Raw genomic sequence first — 26,463 nt, 5'->3', positions numbered from 1 at the left:
CACTCAGGAGAGAACTAAGAAGCGTGATCTGAGGATAACCTCCACCCACCACCAGGAGTAAATTTGGAAAATCAAAATATAAATTTGGGAGACCACTTGGAGAAAACTCCAGGTGTAGGCCCGTGGTAATCACTGCGTTACTACTAAGTGAGTGTAAGTACAAATCCGATATCCCACCGCTGAAACACCAATTATGTTAGACCTAGGGAATAATAGACTACATAGGGTAGCGTGGCACAGAGGGGGACAGCTAACCTCTAAGGCTTTGGTGAAGTACTTACAGAACCCACTCACAGTAGCTCAATGTCTTACCACTAAAAATAAAGGACGCCACACCACTTTTAGAAAAATACGAATGTTTTATAAAATAAAGCTATGGTTTCTTGTTTGGTTCTGCAATAACGTTTCACCTCTTCACATGCAATATTTCTGCATTGATGCACTTTCACATTCGCAATTTTTACATTACTTCCATTGAATACATTTGCCCCCACCTCTTTCTGATTGGTAGGTATCAAAATTCCACTGTTAGCTTTACTTCAGAATATTTGATCACAATATACAGTTGGTAAATAACTGAATGACACTCTCCTGTAAATGAATCAAGGACTACATTACAATAGGACTGTAAGGCAATAATGGCTGGAAGGAACAGTTGTTCAACAAGAGGACCTTACTGAAGTATTGGTAACTGGATTAGGCAGCTGGACATCTGAAAGGAGACAGGGTAGTTAATACCTCAATACATTTAACCCCCTAGACTCCTCTAAGCACTCAGGGGTACTGGGATAGTTTTTACTCCTACTCCTTCTCAATGGGAGCTTCCCCCTGCCACTCATGTCATACACTGCACCACAGCCCGTTCCTGTTCTCCTAGAATGCCTGCCCGCCCTATTGCCCCAGTTCTAGAGTCCCGTTTGGACGTTTCACTGCTTGACAAGTAATTCGTTTTAATGTGTCCCAGTTCCAGTCTACAGCGGCGCACTTTCGTGAGGAGTTCGATGCGTGCAGCCCACACACTAGGGGGAAGCGCCTCTGAGGGAAGCTCGATCTGTGTTCCCACACGGCGCCGGGAAGCGTTACTTTTCACCGCCCCCCTCCCCCCCCCCCCCCCCCACCCCCCACCAGAGAACTCTTCCCAGCTTACTTCAGGGAGCGGTCAGCTTCGGTTTAGTTCTCTTGTCGGAACCTTCTTTGTTGTTTCCGACGCACCTTCCACGACTGCTCACTGGGCTGGGAAGAAGTCCGAAGGGCTCCAGCGACGTTCTTCCGCCCGGCTCCTCTCACTCCCGACTCCGCCCCTGTCCAACCTCTTGGGCGTCCGTCGTCTTCTTCAGTTGCCGCCGCCGGCCTCCTCCCACAGGGCTCCGCCTCCTCCTGCAATCTCCCTGCCTCTTCCGGCGCTTCCACGGATTCCTCCGGACAACAACACGGGTCAGCTGGGCTCTTCCTCCTCTGCCGATCTCGCGTCAGGGTATGCACTCGGCGGCAGCGTCACCTTCAGGTAGGAACAACAGCTGGTTCTGCCGCTTTTCTTGTTAAGGTGGATGTCGGACTCGAGTGCTGCAGTCGCGACTGTTCTTACTCCTTGCCTCCTGAATTCTGGGCCAGCCAGCTTGACACTGTGTCCAAGTTCACCCCCTCTGCACACGTCCTTCAGGGTGGGACTGACAGGTCACTGGAATGCCACACTACAAGAGTCACAGTTATTCACAGAACTCGCCACAGAGTCCCTGGTTTCTGAATATGGTCGCTGTGACAGTGGGGTTTGGTCAGCCTAGGAGGGGGCACTTCCCAGTAGAGCAACAGCCGGCCCCAAAGGTCGATCTTGTTACTACTAGTGCGCTATCCTCCTCCTCCTCAAGTCGCCTCTCTCCGCACTGGTCACTCCTAATATTGAACAAAATGGCTGCTGGTCACTGGCCTTTTATAGGCTGGCCTCAGACCCCTGGAAGCTACTAGATGGTTCTGGAACCTTCCTCATGTTAGCCTATGGGTCTGCCTTCCTTAGATGTCCGTTATGGTAGTTGGTGGACACCATTTTAGGTTTCTCAGTGTCCCTAATTTCCAGAAGCTTGACTAGGCCTCACAGACAATGAAGGGAAAGATGGCGACATAATCAAGGAACACCTAGCCCCCTGACAACACTGAAAAATCCTGGTGAACATAAAAAATATAGAAACATAGGGAGGCTAAGGGTGACAAAAATAAATAATATCGGTTAAAACACCCCCAGATGCAGACAGGTCTAACAAGACCCAATTCACATTTCAAGTGAGTTTGCTGCGCATTACTCCAATGTGTATCGGACAGGAACGTCACGGTCGGAGGCGGACTCGTCCGAACTCCTCTGGGATATCAAACTCTCGGCCCTATCTGAGGATGACCGAAGCTACTAAGAAAGTGATATAACCAAAGAAGAGATTGCGCAAGCGATCGGGGCTCTCAAACCGGGGAAGGCGATGGGGCCCAACAGATTGCCCATTGGGCTCTATAAGCTGCGCCCAGACAAACTGGCCTCGCACCTGAAAGCCATGTTCGAAGATAGTGGAGAGGCGGGGGAGCTGCCACCTGACCAGAGGCTGGCGTCTATTGTAGTTATCCCTAAGGACAGCAAACCAAAAGACAGGTGTGCCTCTTATAGACCTATCTCTTTACTCCATGCCGAGCCTAAAATACTCGCCAAACTCCTGGCCAACCGACTGTCAACGAGTTATTAGTTCCCTGGTACACCCAGATCAATCGGGCTTCATGCCCCGCCGTAACACGGCGCTGAACTTAAGACGAGTACAAGGAGTGATTGAGCGGGGCAAAACGATCCAAGAAAGTTTGGTAATCCTGTCCTAAGATGCATCTATGGCATTTGATACTCTCGAATGGCCTTATCTATTTGCTGTACTTCTAAAGTTGGGATTTGGCCCATAATTTATATCTTGGGTTTGGCTCCTCTACTCTGCACCTGTCGCGCAAGTGTTGGTTAACAACAAAAGATCTGAGCCATTTACACTCGGTTGAGGCACCAGATAGGGGTGTCCGCTATCGCCCCTACTTTTCGTCCTGTCTTTGAAGCCCTTGGCGGCTTGGATCCGGAGCGAGCTGGCCGTACGCGGTATGACATGGTCGGCAGAATGGGAGGATTGTATCTCCCTCTACGCAGACGACATCCTCCTCTATTTGACCTCGCCCGCAAAGTCCCTCCTGATGTGTTTTAGATATCTTCACATCCTTTGGTAGGTATTCGGCTATTCTATAAATTGGAATAAATTGCTTTTATATACCCTATCAGGCATGACCCAGTCTCTCCCCAGGGAGAGTCCAATAAAGGTAGTGTCAGATGGATTCCGTTACTCGGGGATTTTTATAACCACAGACCCAGGGCTACGCTATGAGAAGAACTTGCTCCACCCACTGCAGCGTCTTTGACGCGACGTCGCACACTGGAAAGAGCTCCCTCCTTCTCTCGCTGCTTGGCCGAGCAGCGCTTTTTAAGATGATGTCCCTGCCTCGCGTCCTCTATGCACTGCAAAACTACCCTGTTCCGGCCCCGGCGCGATATTTCAAACAGATTGAAGATCTCCAGCGACAACTACTTTGGGACAGAAGACCAAGAATAGCGCTTTCCAAACTAACCCTAAACTGGTACGAAGGAGGCATCAGTCTCCCAGACATTAGGAAATATCACTGGGCAGCCCATCTCGCAGCCATCAACCAGGGTACGTATCGTGCTCCGGGTGACCCAGGTTATGCCATGGACAAATGGCAGCTACCGGGCGGGATGTACAATAGAGCCTTGTATGCTAATCCTAGGAAGCTTCTCCTTACTGGGCCCACCTCCCATTCGGTCAGAGTATGGCACGAAGTCAACAAAAGCCTGGGTTGGAGTCTGAGACTTACCCTAGCAACACCCCTGTGGGACTCGGAGCTACTTGGCAGTCTGCATGGCTCCAAGGGATTTGATAAATGGGACCTCATAGGTATTTCCCGGGTGGGCGACCTCAGGGTAAAGGGTAAAATACTAAGTTTCAGCAAGTTAAAACAGCAATGCGAACTAGTAGACTCAGAATTCTTCCGATACTTACAAATCCGACATGCGTTAACCACTGCAATCACTGGGTACTCCCCCCACCCTGACTTCTCCCCCCAGGAGGATAGGTTATTGGATGGGCTGTTGCCACAGAAGGCAATCTCATTGACCTACATAAAACTGGTGAACAAAATGCCCGATCCCCTGGACAAGCTCCGGGAGTCGTTTGGAGGCGGATGGTCTCCTGTTGGAAGACGAAGAGTGGAGAGAAGCAGTGGCCTCCCCTCGAGAGGTCGCGATCTCTGTGCAACTCCGTTTGGTACAGTTGAAAATCCCACACAGGGTATACATCACGGGACCGTAGATGGACCGCATGTGGTGGGGTGACAGCACACACTGCAGGTGAGGCTGTGGACAAGTGGCCACATTTATGCACATCCTTTGGGAATGCGAGAAAATTTAAAGGTAATGGAGGGGATAAACGGGATCCTGAGTGAGGTTTTGCACAAATCTGTCCGTCCCGAGGCCAAACGATGTCTCCTAAATGTCTGGGAACCCGCTGACCTGGGAGGGGCGGAGAAGCTGTGGGTCACACTAGGAGCTGCGGAAGCCAAAAGAGACATAGCTCAATTATAGAGAGGACTGGTACCCCCTACTGTTGTAACATGGAAGCAAAACATGAGAAAACAGTCTATGTCGCAAGAGGGTGCCCCAAAAATGGTCCAGAGTCTGGGCTAAGTGGAACGCCTATAGAGAAGAGATTTGTGTTGCACCAACTGCTCCCCTTGGCAATGTAACTATCACCTTGAATATCCTATCCATCCCAAATATTGTCTACTGTATTTGTTCTATGTCCCCTGTGAAAAAATGTGCATAATCATGCCATATCTTAACTACTGATGATTTTTTAGACTGTTTGTCCATTTATTAAAATCAATAAAAATGTTTTTTTTTTTAAAACAATGGGAATGTGAGGTAAAGCACTCAGGAGCTCCACACTGTAAGACTGAAGCTCAATATGGTCCTCACCCACAAATGCTAATATATATAGAAACTGACTGAAAACACCCTAATATAGGATAAACATGTAAAAGCATGGTCTGAGGAGCAAATACCAACTGGATGTTATAAAAAAAAATAAGAAAGAAAACAGTGGAAAAGAAACACTGCCTAGGTTATGAGCTGCACCCATAAATGCTGGTGGTCAAACAGGAATACACAGCCACAATAGACCAGGAACTAGAGAGGAGTGTTTAACAAAAGAAAATTAAAATAAAATAAAACCCCCAAAAAAAGAGGGTAAAAATTGAACTCTAGACAATATGGAAGTAAACACCAGATAAAGGAAACTGGAATCTAAGCTGGTAGGGGAAAGAACGAAGCAAACTAGAAACTGGAACTAAGGTAAAGAAAGGCAAGGATTGGGTAAAAAATGGAACCACAGAAGGAGCAAATGTTCAAGCATCGAACAACATGGTGCTAGCTCAGGAATCCGGAATGAAGCAAGCAAGCAAGCACTGACAGGTGATAGTTCAGGATAAGACAAGGCTTAGGATTCTTCCGGAAACAAACAGAAAAGGTTTGACTACTCTGACTCTATGACCTGCACTTCTTCACACCCACTGAGCCATGTAACCTATCTGGCTCACACATTACAAAACAACAAAGGCATGGGTACCATTTCTCATAAACCAAGTTACTGCAAAATATCACAAATAATATATCAACTTTGTATTATAATTCATCTTCAGATACCATCTAAAAACCCCCTGAGGACAAATATCAACCTCCATAAATCTTGTGACCCATCCAATTGATTTAAAAAAATGGATCCTTAATCTAGTCCTTCATTGTTTTTGTTTACCTATCAGAACACAACTTTTAGAACAGGGTCTAAATTGGAAGTTCCTGTTTTTGGACGTTTTTTGTTTCAACTGATGTGACAGTACAAGCTCTATAATCATGAGCTGAAATGTAGGTGCCAGTGTCTTTAGGAAGTAGCCAGGCTCTATAGTCAAGGGTAAAGATGAAGAGCTAACGGTGCCAGAGTGTTTTACAGGGAGCTAATACGCGTTTCATGGTGCGCTGCTCCTTCCTCAGAGCTTACTTCTTAACGACCTCAGAACATGAGGAATACTATCTATACAGGCTTGTCCCTTTTACATGACAAATTCTATTCTAATTGGATCTAATATTAAAGATGAACGTTTGGTCACCTGAGGTGATCCTTGTTATTATGATGCGGCTATAGGACTGTCAATAAAGCTACCTTGATATTTTAGACCCAATGCTTGCAAAGTGCCTCCCCGTTTGTTGAGGTGAAGGTGGGAAAGAGAAGGTGGGAACTGCAGTTGAGATGACTGGCCTACTTTTTAGGCTTTAACTGGTGCTTCTGAAAACTTATATTCTTGTGGAATCTTTTGCCACATGCGGTGCAGTGATAGGGTCTCTCTTCTGTATGTAATCTTTGATGTGTTAAGAGAGCCCCTAGTAGTAAAGCTTTTTTTTGCAACTAGTAGTTTTCTCTCCTGTATGTGTTCTCAGGTGCTTTTGAAGATGGAACGTGAGAGTGAAGCTCTTCTCACACTCAGGGCAGTGAAAGGGCTTCTCTCCTGTGTGAATTATGTGTCAAGTTATAAGATGGCAACAATGGGACCCCTAGCCATGATGTGCTTTAAGATGCTTCTGAAGGTATGACTTTTGAGTAAAGCTCTTCTCACACTTGGTGCAGTCAAAGGCCCTTATATCTGTGTGAGTTCTTTCATGGCCTAGAAGATTTGACTTTGTAGTGAAGTTTTTCTTACACATTGTGCAGTGGTAGGGCCTTTCTCCAGTGTGGGTTCTTTCATGGTATATAAGAGTTGACAATTGACTAAAGCTTTTCTCACACTCACTGCAGTGATGGGGCCTCTCTCCCGTGTGTGTTCGTAGGTGTCTTCGTAGAGCTGGCTTGCGATTAAAGTTCTTCTCACACTCAGTACAGTGATAGGGCCTCTCACCAGTGTGTGCTTGAAGGTGCATTTTTAGAGCTGGCTTGCGAGTAAAGCTCTTTTCACACTCAGTGCAGTGAAAGGGCTTCTCCCCAGTGTGAATTCTTTGATGAGTTAGAAGTTGTGACTCTTTAGTGAAGCTTTTCTCACACATCGTGCAACGATAGGATCCCTCACCGTGGTTTGCATAAAGGTGGTTCTGAAGGTATGACTTTTGAGTAAAGCTCTTCTCACACTTGTTGCAGTCAAAGGCCCTTATCTCTATGTGAGTTTTTTCATGGCTTAGAAGATTTGACTTTGCAGTGAATTTTTTCTTACACATCGTGCAGTGGTAGGGCCTCTCTCCAGTGTGCGATCTTTCATGGTATAGAAGAGTTGACTTTGTAATGAAGTTTTTCTCACACATTGTGCAGTGGTAGGGCCTTTCTCCAGTGTGGCTTCTTTCATGGTCTAGAAGAATTGAAAATCGAGTAAAGCTTTTCCCACACTCACTGCAGCGATGAGGCTTCTCTCCTGTGTGTGTGCGGAGGTGCTTTTGTAGATCAGCCTTACGAGCAAAGCTTTTCTGACACTCAGTGCAGTGAAATGGCCTCACACCAGTGTGGATACTTTGGTGAATTAAGAGATGTTGCTTTCTACTAAAGCTCTGTTCACACTCAGAGCAGTGAAAGGGTTTGACACCTGTGTGAATTCTTTGGTGAGTTAAAAGAAGGTCCCCTCGAGTAAAGCTTTTCTCACACTCAGAGCAGTGATAGGGCCTGATTTGTGTGTGGATTCTTTGGTGAATTAAAAGATGATGCTTTTGAATAAAGCTCTTCTCACATACGGTGCACTGAAAAGGTCTCACTTCTGTATGTAACCTTTCATGTCTTAAGAGACTTTGCTTTTCAGAAAAGCTCTTTTCACACTCTGAACAGGGAAACAATATCTGCTCTGAATGGATTCCTTGATACACCACAGGGAATGTTTTCTTGTTAAATCTCTTTTCATCCTGAGTACAGATCAAAGGTTTGTCAATTTGGTGGACAGTTTGGTGTTCTTCAAGGGAGTTTGGAACAGGCTCTTTCCCATTCATATCTTTTGTTTCGGATTTGTTGCCTGCAGAATGAAGAGAAGGAAAAATATAAATAGCTAATTATTCTAAAAAATAAAAAGCACACAATGTTACATTTTACAGTTAAACAGTCTTAATACAGGAAGACAAAAACGTTAACTATAACAGTTCTCTATCAAATGTAGTTTCATTAAATTCATTGGAGTTAATAGTCCTCAGTCATAAGATCAATGAACAACTTTCAAAATAGAAACATTCTGCAAATCAGGGAAATTGAAAAGTAAAGGAAAAGGCAACATTTGCTTTACATATTTTACATTTTAATAAATCTAAATATTTACAAATATTAAAACTCCTTTAGCAGCTGAAAAGGCACTTAACGTAGCACTCAGAGACAAAACTGCTCTGTCACTTTAAGGTCCCTAAAGCAGAACAGGGACAGTGATTCCCTCAGTTCATTTTGACAGTCTAAATAATCTTACAAGAGAATAGAAAATTCCCTTTGGGTGGCTCCTCCAAACAGGTGGAATGGTTGTTTTTGAATCTAAGGGAACTATCATTCACAGAGAATTAGTGTTAAAGGTAACAAATCTTTTCTTCTGTTCAAGGGATCCTCAAACACTAAACAGAAAAGCAAGCTCATCATATCCTAAATAGAATTTAAGTCAAAATAGCAAGAGCATCTGTTGCATGCAAATGAACAGCTGAAAAGCTCTAGAGGTAGTTCTGTATCAAAGATATCAGTATCTTGAATTTGACAGAGGTTTCTTAACATGGATTATATATACACTAGAAATGGGCACCTCCACATAAACTTTAATGTACAAACAAAATAATACATGCGCATAGAGGTTTTGTTAGAGTTGCAAGCCTCAAAGACAGAACATTTTACTAATCCATCCATCAATACATGAAGAGGAATCCTTTTTCTTGAATTAGATGAATACAAGGAAATAAATAGTCTACCTCAACTAGAGAAGTAGAAACTTGATGACAGCCCGAAAATGAGCGCAACAAAAACATTCCGCAACACTAAGAGCCAGTGAAGCTCAGTGTGAATCTTATAACACAGGGACTCTAGCACCATTGTAAACAATAATGGTATATGTGGAAATACAGTTTTTTTAGTAATGGACGAAAGCCCCTTCATTTTGTATTTTCCAGCAACCATTTTGTGTTAGTCTTTTCTAGCCTGCCACCTCAGCACATATAGTGTGGCCGCTTCATCTGCACAAGGAAATGTTGATACATCAAATGACCCCAGAGCACATATTTGTACTTTACTTCATAGCACGCAAGTAGAGCAGGGTACATTGCCAAAAGGTCAATCCAATCATTGTTTAACTTTCCTATTAAACTAATGCCATATGTTTTACAGCTAACAAAAGACTGCTGATGGTAACAAATTATTGTTGACACAAGAGATGTAACCTTTTGTTCCATATTCGGATGACTAATCAAGTGAGCGCCTGCCTCTGTAACCACAGGCCTGTCTATATTTATAATTGGCACAAGTTATGCATAGTTCTGCTGTATATCTTGTACCACGAGATTACTGATGACTGATGGGATTTATCTTTATATTTGTGTTCTTCATGCCATGTATACATATTTCCAGAGTTACTGGTCCTGACTAGTACGTAAGATTGTCCTGGGACCATTAATCATCCTTGGCAGTTGCTGATTTGTCATATCCATTACCACCTATGCTTGTTCCAGCACAAGCATATATAAGGCTGTCCTTGACTGTGTAAGTGGTCCACTTCTCTCATAACCACATGGAGCTGTGAGGTGGTGTACCCGCTCGAGCGCAATAAATCTTTTTATGTTTCAGCTACCTCAGACTGCTGGTCTTCCTTTATGAGCATACCTGGGCGAGGTAGAAGAAAATCCACTTCGACATATGATTCACCAATAAGCAAGCTTCTCACTGGCAGACTTCCCAAAATTAGGAGAGAGACTGGCAGAAAGAGTTGACACCAGCAGTCCTTTAGCCCTAACCTACAATCCCAGACACAACATAAGAAGCATCTCAGTTGGTTCTACATCAATATCAGGGACTCAGTAGAACTCCAGACAGCTCTACTAGAAACTGAATCAGATGCAATTATGGCCAATAAACCAGAGCTACCTAAGTAGGTTCTTCCTTCTAAGGTCGCCTTTACGGACGACTCATCTGCTCACTCCAAAAAAGCTCAGGCGAGGCAAATTGAGGAATCTATTGGCATTCAAATAAATGGACTTGAAGTGGGAGCTTAGAATCTTTAGAATATTGGGTTTGTGCAACCATTAGGCATAAGCTTGTCATAGGGAGTTCCACTGGACACAGTAGAGGAAGACGGAAATCAGCCCCCAAACATTTGAGTCGCTTCTTTGCCATACTAGAAGAAGTGTTGATAGAGCTACAATCAACCCAGTTGGAGGGCGAAAGATATGAAAAAGTTTCAGCAGTATGAAGGAACAGATGATTGGGCTATGTGCTAAAATTGAAGAAAAGGAACAGCAATTGTCAAGACTGTGAGGATAAAATCCACAATACTACTAAATTAATTTAGTAACTGGAAATGGAACTAGCATTGCTCAATGAACAAGACCATCTGTAGAATCGCTACAGATGTTCCAAAATGCGTATTCAAGTACCAGAATGCAATGAAGATGTTGTGATCTCTATTCCATTCCTTGAGGGTTTATTAAAATTCGTATGTACTGCTAGCATACAAGCAAAACACAACATGTGTCATTACATACTAATGGAGTTACCCTTAAAGCTGAAGGACCTGGCTATAGTGCAATACATACAATAAAAATGGTCCAAACGGACAATCCAATAGTTTCCTTTTAAATTAACTTTATTTTGTTTTGAACAAAATTGCAGCAATTATACATTGACAGAGGTCGAAGGCAAGTGATCGTTTACTACAGATAGTACTTTTACAATCGGAATGGAGAAGTGAGACAATCCGGATAGGTTAACTCAATTAACATGTACAATCACAATACAATTGCAACAGTCCACAAGAAATGGATAGATATCATTTCTCCGAAGGGAAGAGTAGACACAGAAATACATCACAAAAAGAAATGCAAACTGGATGCAAAACATTCAGATTATATATGAAATCGATGATATTCATACAATATTTACAAATGGTTTCTCCATTCAGGACAACAAAGTTATCAGAAAAAGTGCACATGTACAGATTAAAGGGAAAAAAAAGAGAAGGGGAAAGACCCATAACATAATCAATCTTTTTAAAACAGAGCCTGTCCATATATCCAATTAAACAGTTTGATTGTGTTCCACTCTTAAGAGGTATTTGCTTGAGTCAATTTTGCCTCATTATAGACAGTGTATTCAAACCAGGCAGTAGAAGCAAGGAATGTCGACGTTTTGACCCGAAAAAAGGGAAAGAGGCCCGTGAGGGCATTAACCATGAGTCTTCATCAGGACATGGTATACAATAAAAAGGGGAGCAACCAGGAGTCATATAACCTCAGTATGAGGACTGATGAATGAATTAGAGCAAAAGGCAGCCGAATCCTCGTCTAGAGGGAAGCCTCTCCTATCTCTTACATACCGAGTCTCCTAAGTACTGGAAAGCGGCCTTAAGTACATAAATCTTGGTCCGTAGAAACAACCAGAACTCCTCTGCAATATCAAATAAAGTAATAACCTTATTAATATGTGTAACGGTGCCTCTTGTTGGGATAAACCCATGTTGGTTTATTGAGACAAGAGGTGTGATGACCTTCGATAAGCGATTCGCTATCATTTTCGAATGTATCTTGCTATCGCAATTAAGCAAAGATATTGGGCGGTAGGATCCAGGTAATTCAGGAGGCTTCGCCTTTTTAATAAATACAACAATTGAAGCTTCGTTCCAAGTATGTGGAGCCTTCCCAATTTGTGCCATTCTAAAAGTCTCCAACATGACCTTTTTCAATGGTTCAAAAAAGCACTTGTATACTTCTCCGGGAATAAAATTCGGGCCTGCCGCCTTTCCATTCCATATACTTTTAACTGCCGCCTCTAATTCCTCCATAGAGAAGGGACTATCTAAGAATTCTATCTCGCTATCAGATAATTTATTGATCATGCCCTCTTCCGGCACCGGGCCCACTGCTAAATTTGACTGGTGAGTGTATAATTCAGCGTAAAACTGCTGAAATATATACAATATTTCCCCCGGCTCCTCATGAACCACCCCCAACTGATCCTGTAGCTTGGGGATCATACGAGAAGTCGCTTTCATTTTTAATCTTAAAGCCAGCGATCGACCAATTGCCTCCCCGTATTCATGAGTGTGTCGTCTATTTACTAGATATTTATGCCCTATCTCTTCACTCCATACCCCAGTTATACCAGCCAGACATAGTGCTACTCTTCCCTCGGCCTCAGATACATTCAGTGAATTATCCTTCTTCCCAATTTCCTTGATCAATTCTTCTTCCGCTATCCTTAAGCAATTATAAAGATCTCGCATTTGAGAGCGTAGTTTATTTTGATGATACAGCCCATAACTCACCGTCTCCCCTCTAAAGCAAGCCTTGAATGTGTCCCATATCGTCTCAATGTTAGCCGAGCCTAAATTGGTGTTCATAAATTCTGATATCCATTTATTCATATATGCTCTGTACTGTTCATCAAGGCAAAGCTTTCTATCGTACGTAAAACTCCTAGACTGATTTGTCTCTTTTACTATGGGGCACTCGATTAAAATTGGGGAGTGGTCCGATGATACCCTAGGGAATATTTGCATCTTTGTCCCATAATGCATAGATGTGGGGATCAGAAAATAGTCCAAACGGACAATTTGTTTGTGCGGAGAGGAATAATAAGTGTACCCTGGAAGTGTCGGATGATTTTTGCTCCAAATATCTATCAAACCATGATCACTAACCAAGTTGTATAGAGCTTTAAAAACTTGTGGTTTGCGACCCTTATAGTTCTCTGGACCAGCAGCTAACTCCCTAGTATTTAAGTTGATATTCAAATCCCCACATACAATTAAAGGGGATCTCCAATTCGCAAGTTCCATATTTAACCATCCCAAAACCTCCCCCTCGTCCATATTAGACCCATAAATTGAGCAAATTGTAAATTGTCCACCCCCCACCTTTAATTCCGATATTACCCATCTGCCCCACTTATCCGTCAAGTTACGAGCTGAAGTGCACAAACTCGGTCTGGAAAGAATCTAGCGCTGATATTACTTGACGCTGAGAAAGCGTTTGATCGTGTGGAGTGGTTATATTTATGGGAAGTGATGAAAAGAATGGGATTTGGAAAGGCTTTCTTAACAACAATACAGGTTCTATATTAGTCACCTAATGCAAGAATAGCTGCTATGGGCCTGAAATCTGAAAAGATTATTATAACTAGAGGGACACGACAAGGTTGTCCGTGTTCCCCACTGCTTTTTGCTTTATTTATAAATCCTTTTATTACTAATCTGTTAAACTCACCTCACATTAAACCATTTATTGTTAAAGAAATTACATAGTCAGTATTCGCATATGCTGATGACATTGCGATAACTACAGTTGACCCTGGGGAGGCAAAAGAGGAGATTGAACAATTAGCTAGAGAGTTTGGTGCCATTTTGGCTATAAATTAAACTCAGCAAAAACTCAAGTTCTGTGTACAAATAACATACAATTCAACGATCCAAGGGCAACAGATGAGGTAACATATTTAGGTACAAAAATTAAAACCCAAATGCAAGAGATAGTCGACAGCAATTGGGAAGAGACAACACAACAAGTAAAGCAATCATTAGAGAGGTGGGGCGGCTGCAATTATCTATAATTGGTAGAGGGAACATTATCAAAATGAATGTTCTCGCTAAGATATTGTATTTATTTTGCAGTATTCCCTTGGAATTTCCATTGAAGTATATACAACAACTTCAGTCCATGTGCTTGAAATTTTTTTGGGCTCCGGGGAAAACCCGGCGTGCTATGAAATGGCTGATGCTACCCAAGGAAAGGGGAAGGCAAGGGTTACCGGATTTTCTATTTTATTATTATATCTGTTTTTTGCAAAGAATGAGACTCATGCTGACAGGGGAACCAACTGAGGAAGAAGCGGAAGCTCCTTCGATATTTTTCTTGTTATTAGGAGAACATGCAAAGGGGTGTTTATTAAAGGATTTGGAGGGGAACTATTACAAAACGCACACGCTTTAAGGTATTGGAATCGGCCTTTAAAGTATGGAAAAGCGTACGGAGACTTATGAACTTTGGTAGAGTTACACATTACACCCCCTTTAGTGCGGATAAATTACTCCCTTCCGTGTTTTTGGACAGAGTGGCAAAGGACTGGTCAAAAAAAGGGATATGTAAAATTGGTGAGCTATATGATACTAACGCAATATTTGTTACATATGGAAATCTAGTTGAAAAATATAAGTTGTCCCAATCCTCTTTTTTTAAATATCTCCAAATTTGAGATTTTTGTTTAAAAAAGCAAATTAAACCTTCTCCCAATAAACTAGTCGAGGGAATTAGTGTCAAGAAAAGGATAGGCTCACTATATTTAATCTTGATGGAGTTTAGAACTGATGACATGCAAAAATACAATACGTACTGGCAGAATCAGCTAGGAGAATTAGAATTGGACATTCAAGATACCATATGTATGGCTAAGGAGGTATGTCTGGCTGCTAACTTAAAGGCTCGAATATACAAGTCATTGTTTAGGCTATACTACACTCCTAAGCGTATGGCTACCTGGGGTAACAAATATGATGGTAAATGTTTCCGCTGTGGCGGGGCGGATGCTGATATGCTGCACATTTTCTTTCATTGACTTAAGCTATCGCATTTCCTGACCAGTATGGAAACATTTATAGCTAAGGTTTTGCATAATCCGCTTAAGATTTCTCCGGCGCTTATGTTACTGGGAATAGGACAAAATGTTTGTAATGATAATGTATTAAGTAAGCATAAATATTTTTTATTCATTGCCATGACCGTAGCGCGCTTGTGTATTGCAACTGAATGGCTTCAGCCTGAGGCCCCTACGTTTGAATTTTGGAGAGCCAAGTTTTATAATATTTTTGAATTGGAATGAAGTTTATATGCTTTGAAGGGGGTAAGGAAGAAACTGTCAAGCCCGCCCTGGTGTCAACACGCTGTGCCCCACTGCCAGGAATAAGACTCAAAGAATTTCCGTGGTATTACCGTTCCTGTGGTTGCAGAAATTCATTGAGGCAAGAACGGTATACCCGGCAGGTCAAGGCAGCGCTGTGCCGCTTTAGCGCAAGGTTAGCGTTCTAGCCTTTCACAATTCGAGCGGCCATTTTGTGCGCTCCATCCCTGAGTACTGCGCACTTCAACCGTCATACTGAAGCGAGCGGCAGCATTCTGGAGAGTCTCCTCAGATTCTCATTCTGGTTGCCGTTCTTTTGGACTTTGTCATTCCGAAGAGGATTCGATTTTGTCAGCTCCTCACAGCCTGTTTCGGGTCATTCCGGAGTCGCAGCTTTTGTCCTGCTTTGACCCTCCTCCACAGCAGTTGTGAGGTAAGCCGCTACGGACGGCTCCTAGCGGATGATCCTTCAGTTTTGGTTTTCCTCGACCAAGTACGTCACATATATTGCTCATTGGATTAAAGACTTTGTGGAACTGGTTGCTGAGTCAGTTCTCGTCAGTATCATACCAGTTCAGTTCCTTCAGGTTCTCCGTCAGCGGCCAGCACTTGAACTCTTCATGTGAGCATACCTTTGAACTCTGGTGCTAAGAGTCATATGAGACTTGTTTGCTCGATTCACTAGAGCGTTCAACTAATCACCTCAGAGACTTTAAGAATTGTTCTTGCGGACCTTCAGTTGGGATTGCTCATATCCATCAGGTGTATCCACTTCATCCTAGAACTGTATCCAGTCGGAGAAGTGTTTAGGGGTTATAATATATGCGCATATAGGTTATACCCTTATCCACACACACACCAAGTAATGTCCTGGCATTTGCAGAGTAAGACGTCATTCTCCATTGTCATCTGAGTCAACCAAGGAGAGCAGCTCAATCCACACTCTTATCAGGTGGTACAGCTCGAAACAATGATATCGTAGAAGAGTAAAGTTGCTTGAACTGTGTATTGTGAATGGTGAATTCCACTCCTTGAAGGGACGTATTAATTTGTGGTTACTTTGCAGGTATCCTCAACTCAACCAAACCTAGACGACACCAGGGTGTGGCAGCCTCTCTTGTTTGTCACCCACTTCCCCTTTCCCTTTCGTTCCTGGGCTCAGAGGAATCTGGGTGCAGGGGCAATTGGGAGTTGGGAACTTATCTTCTGAAGACCCTCGCTTGATCGCCCCCACAGACCATAGGAGTTCAGGTTAGTCCTCTTGACAGAAACGCACTGGTATGTTAATCTGGGGTGCTCTCAAAGAATATTTGGAGTAATGCTGAGTTTATCAGTTTCTAACTTCAATGTTTTGATATTGTTTATATGTGTCATTTTACTTTACACATGTTGTTTTTTTTTTCCTTTTTTCTTCTTTTGTACTTCTTCCTTCTCTTTTTTTTAGCTGGCAATTGTATTAACCGTATGAATTCAATCTGTATTGTTACCGGCATGACTGTGGAAATAAAAAAATTATAATAAATAAATAAATAAAAAAGAAACAAACAGAACTAATCTATTTAGTTGAAGGTTGGAGAGTTCCTCTTGAATGAATCAATGGACTGGCTAAGTAACAAAGGCTTTGTAACGACCTGAGTGTCATTATGTTCTTGCCTAAGGGTTCTAGAGCTTCTACTCTGTAAAAGCGTTTTTAAGAATTCTCACAGGGCAGTTGCTGGCGCTGTGTGGATAGGACGTTGTGAATTATCATCTTGAAATATTATTTAAATAAATATATATATTATCTATCTGCATTCAGTGTACCTACTTCATTACACTGGCGACGATCCTGAGCCGAACCCTCAGCTGCGATGAATCCTCAGCTGCGTTGTTTCCTGATCTACGCTGTCAAGACACCCTAACACACTTGGATCAACAAAACAAGGTACTGTGATCTGTTTTGTTTTGCCTACAATCCCTCCAGCCAATACCTCTTGAATTCCTGCATTTCATCGCTTTCACAAGGAATTCGTGAGCGCGTTTTTCTCTACTACCACTGCTCTGAGCTTAAAGTAGTTTATTACTGTTCGAGACTTAAAGAAGCATAGACCACTTTCTTCTTACGTCTATTTTGGGTTTAACATTTTTGGGCATGTTATTATCATAATCAAAGCCAACGGAACTGATGGATTACTTTCCAATAATTTGCTTACCTCGTGCCGAACGGAAGTCAGCCTTACTTTTACACTGCTTGGGCTCCAAAGGTCAAGAAGTTTTCGAACATTTATCTGACCTTCATGACTCAGAATCCAACAATCTCAACGAATTTGAAATCTGTTTGTTGAAACTTGACAAACATCATCTTCCCAAGGTCAGCACTATCTTAGAACGTTATCATTTTGGGAAACGATTACATGAGCCTAAAGATCTGTTAAAGTTTATGTTACTCACATACGCAAATTGGCGTCCACCTGTAAGTTTGAAGCGGCACTTGAAGAACGCATACGTGACAAGTTTATACGAGGCTGTGAAATAGAAAAGCTGATGGATGAACTGTGACAAAAGGACGACCCTACACTTGATGAAGTTCTTTTGATTGCTAAACGCATTGAACATTCCCTTGCTTGTGTGGAAGTCATAAAAAAAGAAAATGGCAACCTTAACACAAATAATGATAACGTGCATGTAGTAACTATTACTAAGACACTTAAACAAAAAGAATCCCAATCCAAGACTTATAAACAAAATGATTCACAAGCTTCTGGGTCTAACAAATATTTTACTGGAAAGTGTTACCGCTGTGACAGTCCTAGCCATATAGCCAATGACAAGTCGTGTCCTGCCTTGTATGCCAAGTGATCAAAATGTGGTAGGGTGGGTCACCTAGCACAAGGGTGCAGAGTGTTTAAGTTCAAGAAGAACAAGCAAGTGAAAGAAGTGTGGATTCAGAATGAGTCTGACTACAACCAAGAAGAATTACATTGTGGAGAAGTCTTGACTCAAGCTTCTTCTCTGAAGGTCTACAAAAATCCAATTGAGTCTGTTGAAATTAATGGCCATCCAGTCAAAATGCTCTTTGACTCCGGGGCTAAGATAACTCTGATACCAAAGTGTTTTTATGACTCTACCTTATTAGGTAAGGTGAAAGTATTTAAACCCGACATTAGGCCTCTTGCTTATGGTGGCCAACTTATCAAGTTGTTTAGATATATTTGGAGGGCCACATAGAATACAAAAATAAATTGACTGCGGGGAAAATTTACATCTCATCCAGGGGCAAAAGCTTGATTAGTTGGATTCACCAAGCTGATCTGGGAGTCATGCTATTTCATGGTGGAGATCCTTGCATCGTTTTGAAGGAAAACCTGTGTTCACCATCTTTCGATTCTTCTAGTACAACTGAACTATCCAAAGTTGTTCAAGTCAATGATCTACGGAGTGAATTTGAAAAAGTTTTCAGCGAAAAACTAGGTTGTTTGTCAGGATATAAGCATAAGATTTTGTTGAAACCTGGGGCTGTCCCAGTAGCTTGCAAAGTACGTGGTGTACCTTTAGCAATGTAGAGAGTCCATGGAGAAGGAACTGCAGAAGTTACTTGACAAAGGAATCATTGTCAAGACTGAAGCTAGTGAATGGTTGGCCCCCGTTGTGCTTGCATGCAAGGCCTCTGGGGAGGTGGGGCTTTGTGCGGACTTGCGCGCGCTCAATCGTTCTGTTGTAGCTGATAAATATCCTCTCCCAAACATTGCAGAAATGCTGACACAATTAGATGGAGCTGCGGTCTTCTCCGCTTTGGACCTTACAGTCGCATACCACCAGATTAGGATTCACCCAGACTCAATGAACCTCACTGCATTTATAACGCTGTTTGGCAGTTTCAAATTTACAAGACTTCCTTTTGGTCTCAATTCTGCAGCCTCTGTGTTCCAGAGAGCTTTGGAAGATGTTTTACAAGGGTTATCTGGCGTAAAAATTTACCAGGGCGATATTCTGGTATATGGTTCTTCACAAGAGTTTTTTTTTTTTTTTTAAGCCTTTTTTTTTTTTTGAAGCCTTTATTAGATGTTAAAGCAGTATATACTACACACAGCCTTCGCCTACAACCTGAGATCTCAGGCCGGCAGCCTCGTAAAGATAGGGGGGAGGGAGGGTAAGGAGAGGCACATACTGAACACAACATGACAGGATGATTAGACACAGCATGTCGCCTACAACCTTTTAGGGCCGGCCGCGTGAGAAATGAAGCACAGTCCGGTAGAGCATAAGACATAGCAGTAGGAGAAGGCAGATCGTATACAAGGAGAGTGCAAATGAGGCTTCTTTTGTCATTTTTCCCCCCAAAAAACATAGAACTGGGAACAATCCCACCTGTTATGTACCACCATACCTTGTATGTGGATCAGAGGATATAGGAGTGTGGCACCACAGAATACAGAAAAAAGAATACAGAGGTGGTCTCCGCCAGAATAAGTGTGGTCCTCACCCTGGGAATGCTATTGGCTAACACGGGATAGGAGGGGAAGAGAGGAGGAGGGGGGAGGGGAGGTGGGGGGGGGACATCACATCTCTAAGTCTGCGAGTTCAGTAGAGTGCCAAGGTCATGTGTGTAACGCTACGTGTAACATGGTGGTGTCGCGAGTAACGGGGCGCCGCATTGGTAGGGGTCAGGCTGCGGAGCTGGGCATTGAGTATAGGAGGACTATCTATGAAGAGGAGGCGTAGGAGTACCGTGGGACAGGGAGGGGGGGGGGGAACGGGACAGGGCGCAGGGTACAGGCAGGCTCGGACTCCGGAGCGCACTCCCAGGAGGGAGGAAAGAAGGGGAGAGGGCTGTGCAGTAGAAGTACGGTAGGGGCAAGGAGCAGGCCAGGGACAGGGGGAAGGGGAAGAGCACTTCAAGTATCAGGTTGGTCTTCGCTCTGGTGACGGAGCAGATAGGCAGTGAGGGGCCCCCATATATCCTTGGGGCGTGATTTGTGCGGTAAGAGGTCAGAATAGTTGTGCAGGTGATCCTGCCAGGTAGACATCATATGGAGCCAGACCTTGAATTTGGGAGCTCGTCCTCTGCCCCAACTACAGGCAACCTGGCGTTTAGCCAACAGAAGGCCTAGTCCAAAAAAGAAATTCGTGAGCCTTCAGTGCCAGGACCGCGTGCCCCAGCAAGGCAGTTTTTGGACAGGGCTCCATACCGATCCCAACCATATCAGATAGAGCTCTGAAAATGGCACTCCAATATTCCGCCACTGCAGGGCAGGTCCACGCCAGGTGGAAGAAGTCAGCCCCTTCCGCTCCGCAACGGAGGCAGCGGTCGTTATTTCGGAGGCCAAGACGGAACAGTTTGGAAGGAGTGAAATAAGTACAGTGCAAGAATTTAAAGTGGATTAAGCGCAAACGAGTATTACCGGTTACTGCGGTGGTGTGCGTGCAGCTTTCCTCCCATTGGTCGTCAGAGAGCGGTGCGTCAAGGTCCCCGTCCCACTCGCTGCGGGCCTTGAGCGGGGGAGGCGATGGAGCAGGCTGAGCATGTTTATAAAGCTTGGATACCACGTGCTTAGGGGTGTCGGTTTGTAAAAGCGAATGTAAGGGGGGGGGGAGGGGGTTTCCGGCTCTTCAGGAAAGTTCGGGAGGACTGCTGTGACATTCTGCCTTAAACGGACATAAAGGAATGTGTCCATGACAGTGGGGGGGGTTTCCCCAAAAAACTGCGCCGAGGAGCGGAACTGCCCCTGGAGGAAAAGATCCCCCCAGGTATGAATAGCTAGCCTCTTGAGGAACCTGCGCCCTATCTCCTCCCCGTCTATGCTCAGTCTAGGGTCGTGAGCTAGGGGCATGCAGGGTGAGTATAGAAAGGTAACCTCCATATGAGCCGCAATACGACGCCGGGCCTGGACAGTGTGTAGGAGAGTAGGGTCTGCAATCCTATGATCACCCAGATTTTTTGCTTTTGTTTCACTGGTTTACGACTTTCTCTGGCTGTGGCCCTGCCAATCAGACCCACAGCCTGGCTGTTCTCTCTCTAAATTACAACATGTACCCTAGGTGCATTTACCAATTGGTACTGGGCCACCTTATCAGACCCTGTAACTCAGGGCATAGGTGTACCCAGGGCCTACCAGGGGCTGAAGCATGTATTATGCCACCCCTGGCTGGCCTCCTAAATTTGACACAACTGGCTGCATGACAGCTGGGGCAAAGTCGTGTAATCACCCTTTGCTATAGATATAGTATACCTATATCTAACCCTAGAAATGGACACACAGATTCCTATCAGTCACTCCTATGGCAGGCCTTGACAATCCTGAAGACAGAGTGCTTGGAATCGTGTGAAATGGTGCTCTGGCATGAGCTGAGCCCGTTTGCAGCTTGCGGAACCAAGTCCTAATAGCTGTTCCATGATAACGCATACCATATACTCTTAAGTGCATTATAATCCTCGCGGTTAAATGCTATCTTTGGTATTGCTTTATCAAAACATGTCGAGTAAGGTGTCATACGAATTGGAATACTAACCCCTCGCCAATTCTGGCGACGGGGTTAGCATTCCACCCTTCTAGAGGGACACGACATGTATGCAACTGTGAACCCCGGTTAAAGTTAAACGAAGCCTCAGCTCCACAAAATGGATGCTGCCACCACAGACACGAGTCTGACCTCCTGCTGCTGGGAGTCCTTCCAGCGAAGAGAGCCTGGACAAAGGGTTTCCTGTCCGGGGCGGTGCTAGCACCATCCCAGACAGGGTTTTGTGTATCCTGGGTAGGCAGGGCTTTACAGGAAGGTGACTGCTGAGTGGCACCCCGGTGCTCACTACGCATAGGCCGGTCAGAACCAGTTCCAGGGGCACACCAGCCCCTGGCCTGGGGAAAGTCCGGCATGGGAGAGGGGTGTAACCACCCCCCTCCTAGTCCCACCCATAGGCAGGACCTAGTCACCGGGTCAGCCCCTTTTCTTAGTATAAAGATAGGAGCGGGCCCCCTGTTCAAATTAGATCATCTTTGGAATCAAGACACGACTTTCTATTAAAGGACTTCAAGATTTCTTCTTCAAGATTCTCCCTTGTGACTAAGGAGTAGTCACCCTGCATCAGCGGGCACCATCTTAAGAAACACTGCGGTCTGCTGCAAGTCCTTCCTCCGGAATCCGACTTCCCTGGCACCTCTGACCTCTACTCACCTCTACAGCCAAGCTGAGAACCGTGAGTGCGACGAGACCTCGAGGGACCGGCCATCTTCAAGACTGCACAACATCTTTCCAGCACGACCGCCGAGGGATCCTCTGGTGAGTGCTTTGGGGTCCGAGAAGCCCCGACCCTGAGCAGCTCCAGCACCGAAGTTCAGCCTCCCAGCATCTCCACGATCTGCGTGGGGCCCTTCTGCTTTTCGCTGCTCACCGCGTTGTTTGGCTACTAGCCCGCTGGCTTGTGGCCTTCTTAACAACGCCCGACGACATCACTGCTGCTGGTCAGGTTGCTCCAGACTGGCCCTTCCTCCCTTCCAAAAGAGGAGCACCCCGGACCCTCCTGGTCCACTCAAGACGCCATTTTAGGTCCACCGCGTGGGCTTGAATTAGCCAAGGCTTTGTTGCCCAATCCTGGGTGCAGCAACGCCGACAGCTTCAACCATCGTGGGACAGCTCGCTCCACCATCCTGGTCGCCGACAACGCCTCCTGGTCCGTGTGATCTGCAGAGCCCAGCGTCGCCCACTCACCTAGTCGAGGTGACTACCATCCGGTGCACTCCTGGTGCCACCTGACTACTGGCTAGTAGTCTCGAACTTGGTCCCCTCTGCTTTCAGGTATCGTCCATCTTCAAGATCCAGGCTTGGATCACTTCGAACTCTCTTCACTGGTCGCCTGCCAGCATCTTTCTTCCAGGCTCCTGGTCCGTCTACGATGATTCCCGACGTCTTTTGAGACCTATGCAGCTGCAGCCCCTGGGCTAGGTAACTTCGGCATTTCGGTGCCCCAGCATAGCCTCACTATCCAAGGGTCAGAATCCACTTTCGTTTTCCTCCTACCAGGTCGGGTTCGCCCGAGAACACTAACTTTCTGAAATCTAGCTACCATAGACTTTGTCCTGCATCCCGCGTGAGAGTGCACACTCTGCACCCGAGTCCCCTAGGCCTCCTAGAAGTAATCTGAAGATTCTATAGTCAAGACCTAGCGATTCCAAAGCCTATTAGTACTGTACTTACCTGCTAGTAATTTCGCATTCCACTTTCAGAGTATATGGTTTTCCGTGCCCCTCGGGCATTTGTATATACTGTGCTAACTTAAGTATTTTCGTAAGAGTTTTGTTTTGTGCTTAGTACCCTGTCCTCATAAAGAGTACAGGGCTGTTGTGATTCTAATAAATACACTGTTTATTTTCATAACACTTGTGTGGTGTCCTTTCACTTGGTATTCAAGGGGTATATGTGATGGTATAACAGCTGGCTTAACACGCCCTCTCGAGTCTTTAGCCTTAGACTGCTCGTATCCACGCTACTAGGATAGCTGGTCTATAAGGTTGACTTACAACCAATCATCAATAAGGGTTGTCTGGACGGATACATAGTGTTCACTAGAATAGTGAGCACTGCATATCAGGCCAACTTCTCACACAGTGCAGTCCACAGTAGTAGGGTCCCGGTCGGTCGCACTCGAGTCGGTATAAAGGTATCCTGATGGTTGAACGGGACGCATATAACCATCCTCCACGGCTAGATGGGCCATGAAGGGAGGGGGATGTAGCCAGTATGCCACAAAGTGAGCCTGGGCACAGTCATAGTACCTCCGAAAGTCAGGAACATCAAACCCGCCTTGGTGATAGGGTAACTTCAGCGTCTTTAAACTGATCCTAGCCTGTTTGCCACCCCATATCAGTCTCAACAGTTGGGAATCAAGGGCACGAAAGAAGTGGGAGCCTGGGCTATAAGGAATATTGATGAATAGGTAGAGCAACTTAGGAAGGACAACCATTTGTATTAGGGAAATGCGTCCTGCCATCGAGAGTGGGAGATGGATCCATTTAGTAATGTTGTCCGTGATTTTGTCCAGGGCAGTGCCATAGTTAGCCCTAATGAGGGCCTCGCGATTACGGGAGACCACTACACCGAGGTACTTGAGTTCCTCGGATTCCCATATCAGAGGATAGTCCAGAGGGAATCGTGCGGTCTTATCGGTTAAGGGGAAGAGGGCAGACTTTGACCAGTTAATCTGAACTCCCGAGATAGCACGGAACGTAGTTATTTCCCGTAGCAGGGGGTTAAGGTTGTCTTGTGGCTTGTCAATATGGAGGGTGATGTCATCTGCATATAATGCGACTAGGAGCTGCCATTCCGGGTATATCAGAGAGCGATGGTTATGATGCTGTCGGAGTTTGGCGGCAAGCGGCTCAATGGCTATCGCGAATAGGACGGGGGAGAGGGGGCAACCTTGTCTGGTGCCTCTACGGATGGGAAAGGAGGCAGATCGTGCTCCATTGAGGAGAACGGAAGCGCGCGGCTCACCGTAAAGCAACTTAATCCAGTCGAGGAAGTTGTAGGGGATCCCCATGCGTTCAAGGAGGGCAAATAGGTAGTCCCACTCAAGGGAGTCGAACGCCTTAGTGGCGTCGAGAAATACCGCCGCAGCTTCGCATCTGGGGTTAATGTCTTGTAGGGCGGCCTGAAGGGTGCGTAAATTGTGCGAGGTCGCTCTATTGGGAACAAAACCCGCCTGGTCAGGAAGGACCAGGAGCTCCATTAGCAGGTTGAGGCGGGATGATAGTACCTTCGCTAGGATTTTGACATCCGTATTAAGTAGCGAGAGGGGCCTATAGGAGTCGCAGTGTTCAGGAGGCTTGCCTGGCTTCAATTGGGAAGTGATGAGTGCTTCAGGCATGGACGAGGGCAAAAGGCCACCCTCAAGGGAGGCATAATAAACCTGCTGGAGTATAGGGGCAAGGATATGAATATATGCTTTGTAGAAATCGACCGGTAGGCCATCGGATCCCGGCGATTTGCCCGACTTCATGGACATGATGGCGTCCTTAATTTCATCCACTTCGAGTATGTGGTGTAGGAATTTTTGTTGGGAAGGGCCAAGCCAGGCTATAGCAGTATCATCTAGGTAGGGACTCAGGTCAATAGGAACCGACCTATGAGAGGTGTAAAGAGAGGAATAATGTTTGGTAAGAATGCGGAGTTGCTCGGGCAGGTCTCGTTACGGAGTTTGGTGCTCATCCAACAGAGTGGTGACCTAGCCATTGTACCTATGGGGGCGTACAGCAGAGGCAAGTGCCCTACCGGGCCGATCTCCCTCCCCAAAGACCCGCGCTGTATGTTGCTTGCTGAGAAATTTGCACTCCCTATCCGCCGCCTCAGTATATTCGTTCAGTTTGTCACGAAGGAGAGCATTAGAAGAGTGGCCCCGGGACTCGCTCGCACTAGTGCGCTCTAGCTCCCGCAATTCGGATTCAAGTTTGCGAAGTTCCCCCCGTATGGATTTGAGTACACCACCCCCTTTAGAGATACACCACCCACGGACAGTGACCTTGAAGGCCTCCCACACCACAGTGAGGTCAGATACCGACCCTACATTCCGGTCGAAGAAATCTTGAATGTCTCGTTCAAGGTCAGCCCTGAAAGCGGAATCAGTAAGATGTGAGGGGTTGAGGCGCTAGCTGAGATACGGGGAAGTCTCAAGGGGGATGCGCAGTGAAATGAGGACCGGGGAGTGGTCCGAGAATGTCCTTGAGAGGTGTATGGCTTTGATCAGCCAGGGGGAAAGGCCCAATGACAAGAACACATAGTCTAACCGCGCCCATGTGGAGTGTATTGCCGAGTGGTGAGTGCCCTGCTTAAGGGAAGGGTGTAGGTGTCGCCAAGAATCAATGAGGGAGTGATCGGTAAGCAAGGAAGAGAGGACGCGTTGAGTATGAGAGTAGTGCGCCGTTTGTGGGTGAGAGCGGTCCATGCACGGCCTGACGACGGCATTAAAGTCACCACCTAGTATCACGTGACCTATACCTAGGGTCTGAATTTTTCCCCATAATGTGAGCAGCGATGAGGTGTCATCGACGTTGGGGCCATAGTAGCAGGCAAAAAGGACCGAATGGGAGTGTAGAGTCCCCCAGACCATGCAGTATCTCCCCCCGGGGTCCGCCTCCGTCTCTACCTGATGGGGATTGTGAAAGAGATGAGTTTTACCTCGGAAAGTCACTTTCAATCTGGCGGGGTAGAGCATAGCATAGGGAATCTCCTGCGCCTGGAGCATCTTTTTAACCGTTGCGTATTTACGTCTTGCTTCCTGAACAGTGGAGGTGAAATCCGGGAAGAAGGACAGGGTGGTGTTGCAGTAGTGTAC

At 45.3% G+C, this 26,463-nt stretch overlaps 1 protein-coding gene across 1 annotated transcript in view; it reads right to left on the bottom strand.

The window, feature by feature from the left end:
* Positions 1 to 26,463, bottom strand: part of LOC147700299 (uncharacterized) — a 105,473-nt gene that overhangs the window by 9,042 nt on the left and 69,968 nt on the right. The window contains exon 4 of the mRNA XM_086935663.1: positions 2,259 to 8,112. Within this exon, the coding sequence (XP_086791789.1) occupies positions 6,683 to 8,112 (1,430 nt within the window). The 3' untranslated portion in view covers positions 2,259 to 6,682. The remainder of the gene's footprint in view (positions 1 to 2,258; positions 8,113 to 26,463) is intronic.

This window comes from Lissotriton vulgaris, chromosome 8 (genome assembly GCF_964263255.1).
Source record: "Lissotriton vulgaris chromosome 8, aLisVul1.2, whole genome shotgun sequence".
NCBI lineage: Eukaryota > Metazoa > Chordata > Amphibia > Caudata > Salamandridae > Lissotriton > Lissotriton vulgaris.
Note: the sequence above shows the minus strand (reverse complement) of the source record. Positions and strands in the feature narration are given on the sequence as shown.